At 40.4% G+C, this 11163-nt stretch overlaps 1 protein-coding gene across 5 annotated transcripts in view; it reads left to right on the plus strand.

Annotated features, from left to right (window-relative positions):
* The window catches only part of CDC40 (cell division cycle 40), an 85781-nt gene extending 76715 nt beyond the window's left edge, over window positions 1–9066 (plus strand). For all 5 annotated transcript variants that reach the window (XM_053381658.1, XM_053381661.1, XM_053381660.1 and 2 more), the window contains 8 exons: window positions 300–374; window positions 2422–2467; window positions 3260–3361; window positions 3999–4114; window positions 4311–4444; window positions 7442–7518; window positions 7799–7943; window positions 8599–9066. In XM_053381658.1, coding sequence (XP_053237633.1) covers window positions 300–374; window positions 2422–2467; window positions 3260–3361; window positions 3999–4114; window positions 4311–4444; window positions 7442–7518; window positions 7799–7943; window positions 8599–8776 — 873 coding nt within the window. In that variant the 3' untranslated portion in view covers window positions 8777–9066. The remainder of the gene's footprint in view (window positions 1–299; window positions 375–2421; window positions 2468–3259; window positions 3362–3998; window positions 4115–4310; window positions 4445–7441; window positions 7519–7798; window positions 7944–8598) is intronic.
* The last annotated feature ends 2097 nt before the right edge of the window (window positions 9067–11163 follow it).

Genomic DNA, 11163 nt, shown 5'->3' on the forward strand with positions numbered 1-11163 from the left:
GATTTCAAAACATTGATCATGTTTTGAAAAGGAACCCACTTTCCAAACACACAATACATGTTTATTCATTAAGAGGTTTGGTGGGCACCAGTGCAACTTGTGCTACTTACTCTATTCAGTAGTATCAAGATAGCGACCTGTTGAATCAGCAAACGGAATTGTTGCTGTGCCAACAGCTAAGTTAGTGCACTGGCAGCCACCCTTTAACAATGAATGTCTCCTATAGGATCAAATATAAACATGTTTGGAAAGAAAAGAAAAATATTTGTAGCTATTTCATAGTTGTTTTTCTTTATAAGGGAGTCAGCGCTGTCAGACTGTTTCCTCTTTCTGGCCACTTGCTGTTGTCTTCTTCCATGGACTGTAAAATTAAGGTGAGTACCTTCAGATTTCTGCCTACAGATGGTTAAATTCACATTAAAAGTATTGGGATATGCCTCCCCTTTAACACTCATGTCAAGGTAAATTCAGTTGTTGCCTTTTTGTTGCGCTAAAGTAATAGGTCAGGTTCATAACAGAACCTTCTGTTTATCATGAAACAAATACAGTGACTCTTTGATCACTGTAAAGCAACAACAAGACTACAGCAATATATACCAAGCAGGTTGCCGTACAAACTTTTTGTGTGGGGAGGGGAATCTCCTTGGTCAGTGGCTTTAACTTAGCCTGTAGAGCTCAAGTCATATGTTTTGGTAACCTTTACTATTTCTTTCTGTTTCCTTCAATAATGAGGACTTCAAATAGATGTCCGACATCTGTTCAGCTACTCTGTACTGACACCTTGCTCAAAACAGGCAGCAATCCATCTCCATAAGTGAGGGAAAGAAATGCACACCTGCCTCTCCATAAAGCAGAGGCCTTCGTGCATAACAGCCCAGTTTTGTGCTGTTTCTACTTTAAAAAAATTCCTGAAAGGGGGCTACAAAAGAAATGGGCTGTCATGCATGCAAACCTTTGCATGGAAGATGCACCTCACATGTTACTGTTTGTGTTTGAGCTCGAAAGTGGATTGCTACTCAAATAAAGTATGTGGTACAGGCTATGCTTTTCCAAAACTGCTGTTAAATGAGACAGCATGTAGTAGATCTCTTACGTCCCAGTCCACCACGCTAGCCACTACATTACACTGGTTTTCTCTCTTTAGCGATGCAATATTTATTCAATTTATCTTAATTTCTTTTGATCAGTGGAAAATGTGACCCTGTTTTTTAAAAAGTGTATAACTGTTCTCTGCTGCCTTGCCGGATATTGTCGAGAGAAGAAAGTGCTAAGGAGTAAACCCTACACAAATCAGGAGTGTTGTCCTTAAGACGGTAGGATGGTGCCTTGTACGCCTCCTTCCAGCAACTCCTGCAGCCAAGCTGGTGCCAAATGTATTGCTCTGCTTTCCTTTGGACCACATGAGTGAGCCTGAGAGAGGGGTCTCGTCCGTCTGGGCAGCCCAGGGACCCCCCTACACACCACCCAGGTTTGCGCCCCGCGAGGTCACCTTGGTGCTGCAAACGCAGCAGTTTGTTTCTCAAGACAGGCGGATGCCAACAATACAATATGTAGTAAGACATGGGGGGAGAGGTAGACGTGGCAATGCAGCTGCACTTTCCTTCTCCATTACTGCTGCCACTCTTCCCTTGTTTGTTAATAACGCAGTTCCAAGAAGTAGCTCTGTGAACATCCTATGAACCAGCAAGTTCTGTTGGTATAACATTTTTCAAATCACACAGTTAATTACATTTTGTACATTTTGTACCTGTTTTGTTATATTATGGGAATTACTTTTTAAAAAACCATAGCTTTTCATTCAGCAAGTGTTCTAAAGCTTTTTTAACCAAGAAAGAATGTTAACAGTACTGGATTTGAAATAGTGTAAATGTATGTTTTTCTTAGGGACACGGGTGGCGCTGTGGGTTAAACCACAGAGCCTAGGACTTGCCGATCAGAAGGTCGGCGGTTCGAATCCCCGCGACGGGGTGAGCTCCCGTTGCTCGGTCCCTGCTCCTGCCAGCCTAGCAGTTCAAAAGCACCTCAAAGTGCAAGTAGATAAATAGGTACCGCTCTGGCAGGAAGGTAAACAGCGTTTCTGTGTGCTGCTCTGGTTCGCCAGAAGCGGCTTAGTCATGCTGGCCACATGACCCGGAAGCTGTACGCCGGCTCCCTCAGCCAGTAAAGCGAGATGAGCGCCGCAACCCCAGAGTCGGTCACGACTGGACCTAATGGTCAGGGGTCCCCTTTGTTTTTCTTGTTTTTCTTGTTGATTTTGTTTTGTTTTGTTGAATTGCTTCAAGAAATTTTATGGGAAGCGATTCATAAATGAAGCAAAAATAAGAAAATAAAATAAAATAATAAGTTGTGTGCATTAGCTGTTCTACTTGCATTTTGTGTCTTCCTTAAACCATATTGTAAAATGTATTTTCCACCCACCAGCTCTGGGAAGTATATGGTGAACGAAGATGCTTAAGAACTTTCATTGGTAATTTTTTTTATTTATTTTTTTTAAATCAGCTTTTTAATAAATGATAATTGCGTCAGATTCCAGTTGTGTGCTGCCTTTAGCAATATGTCCAAATATTAATGTGTGCCTCAAGGGAATAATTAGAAGTGATGGATGCTAAGAAAATAATTATTGAGCATGGTAGTTCAAAATCCTCCCTGCGGTACAATTCATTCATGTGTGGTACATAGCTAAATACACGTTTATCCCAAGTAAAGCAATTGGGTGGTATCAGAGGGGAGGGCAAGGGAAGCTCCCACCCCAAAAAATAGCTTATTCCCTCCCCCACGGATCTTCAGGGCTGCTTGTTTTTAGAATGGGGTCATTAACGTGAAATATATGTATTTTTGCTCAGCATCTCTTTCCACTTACATTTTAAAAACTATGGTTCATGTGAAGTAACCTAAGGACACCCTGATCCTAGTGAGGGGTGGTGCACAGGTGGACCTGGGCCTCCCTGTGCGCGGCCACTGCTGAATTGAGAACTGTATGCGCAAAAAGGTGCTGTATCCCTAGTTTCCAGTGTTGGATTGAGAACCACAGTCACAGCACTTGAGCCCAAATGATTTGTGCTCTTAATTGGATAGAATAGCTTGCTTTTAATGGGAAGCAGGGGCGATGGAGATGGGAGGACTGAATAGAGGGGGAGATAAAAAGTGCCTGAGCCATATTGCAAATCACAGACACTGTGCGTCCAACAACTGCCCTAGTACCAAAAAGAAAAACGTCTGGTACCCTTTCCTACTAATACTATATATATTTGTCCTGCAGGACACAGTAAAGCTGTTAGAGATATATGCTTTAATAATGCTGGGACTCAGTTTCTCAGTGCTGCATATGATCGGTATCTTAAACTCTGGGACACGGAGACAGGTAGGTGAATGCTTGTTATGTTTCCTCTTCTGATACCTGTATTTTTGTGAATGACAAATACAACTGTTAAAAGTGCAACAGGGTGGCAGGAGTGCAGATCCCTGTACAGCATTATCGTCTTAGAATAGCTTTGCTTTTTGGATCCATTTAAACCTTTCTGGAAAATGGTTGGTTCAAAAGTGAATAAAGGTGTATTTATCAAATAGGATAAGGAAACATAGCTCAGTGATAGAACATCTTGACACTCTGGCATTTTCAGGGCGGGCTGGAAACACCATTGTCTGAATCCTGGGGAGTTCACTGCCAATCAGGACCACTGTGAACAATCTTGAGTTAGATGAGTTAGAGTGGTTTGAGGGTAACTGCCTATATTTCTGTACTCCAGAAATTACATTTGTTGGCAAAACCAGGTTTGTTGCTATGTATTGCATGAAATGGCCCTCAGTGGATTGGGTTTGGTAATCTGGATTTAAGGCAAATGGCACTCCCTTCAGAAATATAGGTTGAGGCTTATTTTATTATGGGCAAAATTGTCATCCCACCATACAACCCAACAGCTACAACAGAAAACGAAGAAGCTGGGTATGTGAATCTCTTCCTCTTCATTGATCTGTTTCCCCTCCCACCCCCTCTCTAGGACAGTGTATTTCAAGATTCACAAACAGGAAAGTTCCCTACTGTGTCAAATTCAATCCAGATGAAGATAAGCAAAATCTTTTTGTAGCAGGAATGTCAGATAAGAAAATTGTACAGGTAAGTTAGAAAATTCAGAGTATTGGTAAAGATCATGCAGAAACAATTTGAAGATCAAACCAATTGACTATTTAACCAGAATTCTTTTCGTATTGTTGCAGTAATAATAGGCTATTTCTGTTACAAAATACTTGGTTTTAAAAAATGGATCATTTTCTTCACCATTTTTAAGGAGTTGTTTGGATTTGTCTTGCAGTGGGATATTCGAAGTGGAGAAATTGTTCAGGAGTATGATAGGCATTTAGGTGCTGTTAACACCATTGTTTTTGTGGATGAGAATAGAAGATTTGTGAGTACATCTGACGACAAGAGTTTAAGAGTCTGGGAATGGTAAGTAAAAAATTTGTGTCTTGACTTTTTTATTAGAGAGGAAGAAAATATAGTTTGAGTAGTGAATGCATTCTCTTTATACTTTCCCCCTCAATATAGCCGTGATGCCAACTGGTTGCAGAACTTTAGACTTCTTTCCTGTGAGTCTACCCCATCCAGAATGTTTAGTAATTTCTTGACTTGGTTTTGCAATTTATGCTGTAGAATCTCAGTTTTAGGACCTGGAGTCACAAGTCTCCTCCCCTTCTCTGGAATTGATGATGCTGAGACATAGCATACAGTGACATGGCCGGATTCCTAAACCATGGTTAGCTTGCATCTCTGTACCAGCCCTGAGATAAAACTTAGGAGGGACCACAGTTTACTCCACATTTAAGGGGATGTTGTCAAAGAAACAATGGACAAATATGGCAAAGAAAGGAGTATGTTTTCCAGTGTTGTGTCAATTAGTGGGTTATTCGAGAAAGGATGCCAAGACACAAACATTTTACTTCCAGGTCAGAGACTGGAATTATCAGAATGAAGACATACTTTTAGTCAAGTTTCTTTCTTTCTTTCTTTCTTTTTAAATGGAACCATTGCATTAAAATTATTTGTTTGGGCTTTGGCTAGTTATTGACTCTGTGGAAAGAGCACCACCTACTGGCTTTACCAGTACCACTTCATAATGCTTAAGGGCCATATGAACATTTACTATAACCATGAGGAATGGGTAGATGAAATATGAAAATCACAGTAGATGCAAACAGAGAAATTCATGGAGGGACAATTACACCTAGTGTCTGTACTGCCTCCATTATCCGAAGTGGTATAGCTCTAATTATCAGTTGCTGGGAATCTCAAATGGAAAAGAGTGCTGTTGCACTGGGCTCCTGCTCTAATCTTTCTTGGGGTGGGGGCATTTTGACTTCATTTTAATGACTTCTGAAGTTGAATAATAAACTTCAAAATAGCAGGATGCTTGGTATAGTGAGTGAGAGATTGGTTGAGGGCCCTCGCATCCTGTCTACTCAGATTTGCTGTGCCCTTCAGGGTGAGGGTTACTTGTTTTCTTAAACCGAAACAAATAAATGTATGGTTTATCTAAAATGTGTAGGATTCTTTTAATGATGTGCTGCATAAAAGCTGGAAATGAAGTACTGAAGTTATTTGCCATAACAGGCAAATAGGTTTGCACCATTGCATTTTTGCTTCTTAAAGGTGTGAGTGAATCTTCTAAAAAATGCTTTCCAGTCTTTCTGCTGGCCCAAAGCGCCAGTGGTAGAATTTGATTACTTTGAATTTATATGATCTCATGGTTATATGAACAAAATTAAGCTGCAATTAACCTTCATGAGAGCATTTACACTCCATCTAATTTGTCATTAATGTGATGTATGTAAATATTATGGAGGTTAATGTAGCTGTGTAATGAATGGTTTCTGCATTGTTAAATCTTCAGTGCCACCCACAGACGCTGATGATATTTATATCAGCCATAGCAATTCTCAAGAGTTTCCAAAGACCATTTAGTTAACCTAAACAGTTAAATGCCTTGAGCAGAATCATGAAGCAAAAGAAAATTCTAGTGGGAAATCTTTTATTCTTTGTACAGAAGCATGTAAGTGTGCTGAAGTCCTTTAACTCTCTCCTACTTGAGGCAGATCTTCCCATGTATTTATTTTCAAGTATTTATTTATTTTTGAAAAACAAGAAAATCATGTTGAATGCTGCCTTTTTCTTTCTGCAAATCTTGAGATATTACTAGGAACTATTCATAGTAATGGTGAAGCAGCCGTCAACAGGATTGAGCCTTGCCCTCCCCCATTAGCCCACGGTTCAAGCTTCCCTATCCTAGTGTAGAGCAGGGGTAGGCAACCTAAGGCCCGGGGGCCGGATGCGGCCCAATCGCCTTCTCAATCTGGCCCGCGGATGGTCTGGGAATCAGCTTGTTTTTACATGAGTAGAATGTGTCCTTTTATTTAAAATGCATCTCTGGGTTGTTTGTGGGTTGTAGGAATTCGTTCATTTTGTCCCCCAAAATATAGTCTGGCCTACCACATGGTCTGAGGGACGGTGGACCGGCTCACGGCTCAAAACGGTTGTTGACCCCCTGGTCTACAGCATTATTCAAAAATAAAGAACTAGAGAGATCTGCAACAAAGTGCTGCTGTGCATACCTAGGAGTGTTCCTTTTCAGGGCTCCAGCTAGCATAGAATCAGGAGTCTTGGGGCACAGTGTGCGTTTGTGAATGATAGGTAAAGAGACTCCTCCCCAACTCTTCTCTTTCCAGCCCTCCTAAAAACCACCTCCACAGTGCGCATAATGCCAAAGGGCTCAGATTTAAAGCTGCCTGCCTGACCCAAACCTGAGTGCACTTTGTTGTTTTACACAGGGAGGGGAGCTCTGGAGAATGAGAGAGGAAAATACTGCTGCCCCACACCAGCTGTCATTTATGATGGCTGGTGTAGGGCAGGTGAGTGTGGCTTGGCCAAATGGCAGGCCTAATTAGGCCTGTGGGCGAGGTATCTGCCACTGCTGCCCTACTCCATCCAATGCACTATAAACTGTTAGAAGCTCAAGCCAGCCGATTCCTTCCTCCTCCATTGTTCTTTTGTTTATTTCCAGCTGTTACCCTCAACCTTTCAGGGCTCAACTGCTGTTTTGAGGCTAGGGTTTTTTCATGAGCAGGTGGTAACATTTTGCTTTAACTGGCAAACTACTGTATGACAGAAAGCAGAAACCCCACAACATTGTCCAGGGCAGGGGGCTCATTTCACTTCAAAATGGTTAGGCATTAAACCACCCACTTTCTGCATTGAAGGAGATTCCTAAATTTGGAACACAGGGAGAAAGAAAGTAAGTGTATTACACATGGCGTTGTTAGACACTGCAGAATTCAATAGCCAAGTAAACACATTTAGACTGCAGACCTCTAGGCCCCTCATCATCTCTTAATTTTGTTTGCTAGGTGTATGTTTATAGTATTTCATCCATATATTTGTCTTCTTTCATAGGGACATACCAGTAGATTTCAAATACATAGCAGAACCAAGTATGCACTCAATGCCAGCAGTGACTTTGTCTCCAAATGGTAAGCCAACATATCTTCTTAGGCCTCTCATAGAATAATTTATTGCTTTAGAATTTAGCGCTTGAGGCACCACATTTATGGCAGAATACAAATCCATGTTAAATCCTATTACAACCAAAATAATTAATAATTCCATGTCTCAGATTGTGTCTCTTTGTAGAATGCAAAATTGGGGCTTTATTTTTTTAAATATACTATGGATATCAGATGTAGAAATCTAAGTGCATGAATTTATTTTAAGAATGACATTTAACATTATTATTTTTTTTACTCTTAACAGGGAAGTGGCTGGCTTGTCAATCGATGGACAACCAGATTTTGATTTTTGGAGCGCAAAACAGATTCAGGCTAAATAAAAAGAAAATATTCAAGGGCCATATGGTGGCTGGGTATGCTTGCCAAGTAGATTTTTCACCTGACATGAGGTATGCTTCATTATAGTTCATCTGGCTATTATAGGTTATCACGCCCCATTTTGATTTTCAGACTTTTCCCCCATGGTCTGATTTTGGACTCTAAAGTGATTTAAAAGATGTTTTTAAACTGTCAAAGGAGTCCTCATATGTGTGTAGTCTGTAACAATGATTCTGGATTAGGGAGGAGGATGAGTGTCCAGGTTCCTCCATCCAGTAGTCAAGGCTGCACATGTGGTGCCCAATACTAACAGTGCTGAGCCTATGTTTTGGTACCATTCATTTTTGACAGAATCTTGGGGGAGGGGAGGAAGTGGGGGTTGTCTTCACCTTCCTTGTCATATGATGGGGCAGCATGAGGAGAAATTGGTTTAATTATTTTAACCCTTTTGAGCAGCTGATTTGCATGTTGATACTGAGCACAGCAGCAACCAGTTGGGCAACTGATGCACACAGCATCTTGTAATCAGTCCACTGCTGGGCAGGTAACTTTTGAGGCCATTGTGATTAGCGTAATTCATCGCAAAAACCCTGCAGTAGAAAGTAAGCAAGGAAAGCAATTAATATTTCATCTGCTTTCTATGTTAAACCGTATTTTGGTGTTTTGACATAACCCTTCAAAATTTGATTTCAATGGATTGAAGCAATTTTTATTTTTTCTTTGAAGCTATGTTATATCAGGTGATGCAGATGGAAAACTGAACATCTGGGACTGGAAGACAACAAAACTATACAGTCGATTAAAAGCCCATGACAAAGTCTGTATAGGTGCAGTTTGGCACCCACATGAGACATCCAAGGTAATCACTTGTGGATGGGATGGTCTTATTAAGCTGTGGGACTGAAGGCCATACTGGAGAACTCTAAACTTCTCATCACTTGGTGAACACCTGAGATTTTGGAACACCTATTCTGCAACAAAGATGACCTGATATTAGAATATAAAGATGGGTTTGCCTCAGGTATTTCAGTATTACAGTGCACATATACCATATGGGGAATACAGAAGACTTCATCTGAAATGTTTCCAATCTCAAACTATTATAAGCTGAAAGTGACCAAATAAAGTGGTCTAAATGGACTATCCTTTGTAAGATATTTTAAAATTAAATTAAACTGAGGAGATTTGTGTCTAGCTTTGTGTTCATGAAGCTGAAGTATACACTTCATAAGCTTCACTCTATCCTCGAAAGTGCACAATTTGGGAGAAAAATGTTTTCATTTCAGCATTGTAAGATGATGCACCTGTTTATAAATACTGTTTGGCAGTAATCTCAAATTTCCAAATACATTGGATATTTCTGAGTGTGTGTGTGTGTGTGTACAGTATAATAGAAGTTGTTAGAATTGTTTTTGTATTTTAACAGCAGTTGTTGGTCATGTTGAAATACACAAAGATTTTATAACAGCCCGGCTTGAAAATATGAAGGAAAGCCTAGTGCAGAGACCCAGATAGGCAGAGGATGTCTATCTGTTGGTATGTTTAGCTCCAAGATGGGTTCCATCAAGTCCTGGATGTTTCTCTTCACCATTATCCATTTTGTGGAACAGATGGATATAGCTAATGGGTTAGATCAGAAAAATGCTTACGAAAGGTGATGAGCATGAGGTACATTTAATAGCTCCTCCCACTACCAAAAGGCCTTTCCTGGATGTTAGGGCATGCTGCTGAGTGTGGTGGGCTGTAGCACATGGGGGCTAAAGCATAGTCACCAAAAATTGGGTGGGGGCACCTTCTTTTTGCAGGAGCCCAATATTCAGCAATCCACACCCTTCCTGTCAGCCCCCAACACCACAACCCATTCCATTCACCGAGGGACAGGCTGTTTGTGGTGAGATGGGATAGGAAGTATACTTTATGCTCCCTCACCTCCAGGTATTTTTCTCAATCCCATTATATTTGCAGATGCATGGATTTGGATACATGCTAAGAAACTCTTCATTTTTATCATGACTCCTTTTTTATAATTATTATTGACAAGTCAGGTTTCTATTCTTACTCAAATATTTTCTTTTTATAATGAAATAAATCCAAAGAATATTATGTATATATGTATAATAAGACAGTTAATGAGTATTTCATCAAATGCTGTTTTAGCATAGGCCCCATTCAGCCAGTGGAGCTTGTGCAATTAGTGAATTACAGCCTTTGTGGAGATGCTTCCGAGAGGTATAACTGAAAGCACATTGCAGCTTCGTTGCCATTTGACCACCTATGTCTTGTAAATGGGCACTTTAATATCTATTTTTATTTCATAGAATTATGTGTTTTGTGCTAAACTACTGTACATATGTCTCAATCCTCCTTTTTACAGATTTTATTTTTAATAAATGTTTTATATTAAAAGATGGATACCAGCTTAGTGTAACATCTCTAGCATTGTCTGCAGGTGGCTGCTGCTTCTTCCTTCCTTTCTTTTTACTCTTTATTTGGTATTAAAGTTGTAACTGCCTAGTTTTCTGCAGTGCCAGAGTGTAAATTTATCTTTCATTGAATTTATTATATTAAAATATTGTGGGAGAATTTCTTTGTGCTGTACGTTTCTACAGTTGAAGGTGTGCAGCATCTTCCGAAATCTAGAACCGCTTCACACATTTCTGATAACATGGCATTTATAGTGGATGAAGCATGTAAGAATACCACATTATAGCTGCGCAACTACTTTTTCATTCTAAATACATGCATCAATAAATTGCTGCTGCCAAATTTGTGTTTCCCATCTACTCACCCACTGCTACAGGCCTAGGGCCTAACTAGGCATGATCTCACACTGTTTTTTAAACTTAAAATCAGCTGTTTGGGGGGGCGTTTGTAGTGCAGTCATAACATGGAGAGAAGAAAGGTCTCACCTTTTTCATTGCTACCATAGTCCCAGTTCTACATGCCTCCTCAAACAGCTGTTTGCCCCATGGGTGTGAAGCATACAGCTACCTGTGTGCCACTTTGGGAGGATTCAGACAGGCCAACTGCAGGGGGCTTAATTCCCTCAGAAGCCCCAATCTGAATTGCCTTTTGAAAACCTTGGCTGTTGCTGTGTGAATTTACACAACTAAAAATGTGGTCATGGACCAAAACAGACACATTTCACACATGATGACGGGCAGTTAATAACAGCATATGTTGTAAACCACCATTCTGATAACCTTAGCCCCCGCCCCACAGAAGAAAGCTTAGTATTTTAAGACAGCTTTTGGGGGGGGGGTGCTATTCAGCCATGAAGAAACAGAGTTT

Source organism: Podarcis raffonei, chromosome 3 (genome assembly GCF_027172205.1).
Source record: "Podarcis raffonei isolate rPodRaf1 chromosome 3, rPodRaf1.pri, whole genome shotgun sequence".
NCBI classification, from domain to species: Eukaryota; Metazoa; Chordata; class Lepidosauria; order Squamata; family Lacertidae; genus Podarcis; species Podarcis raffonei.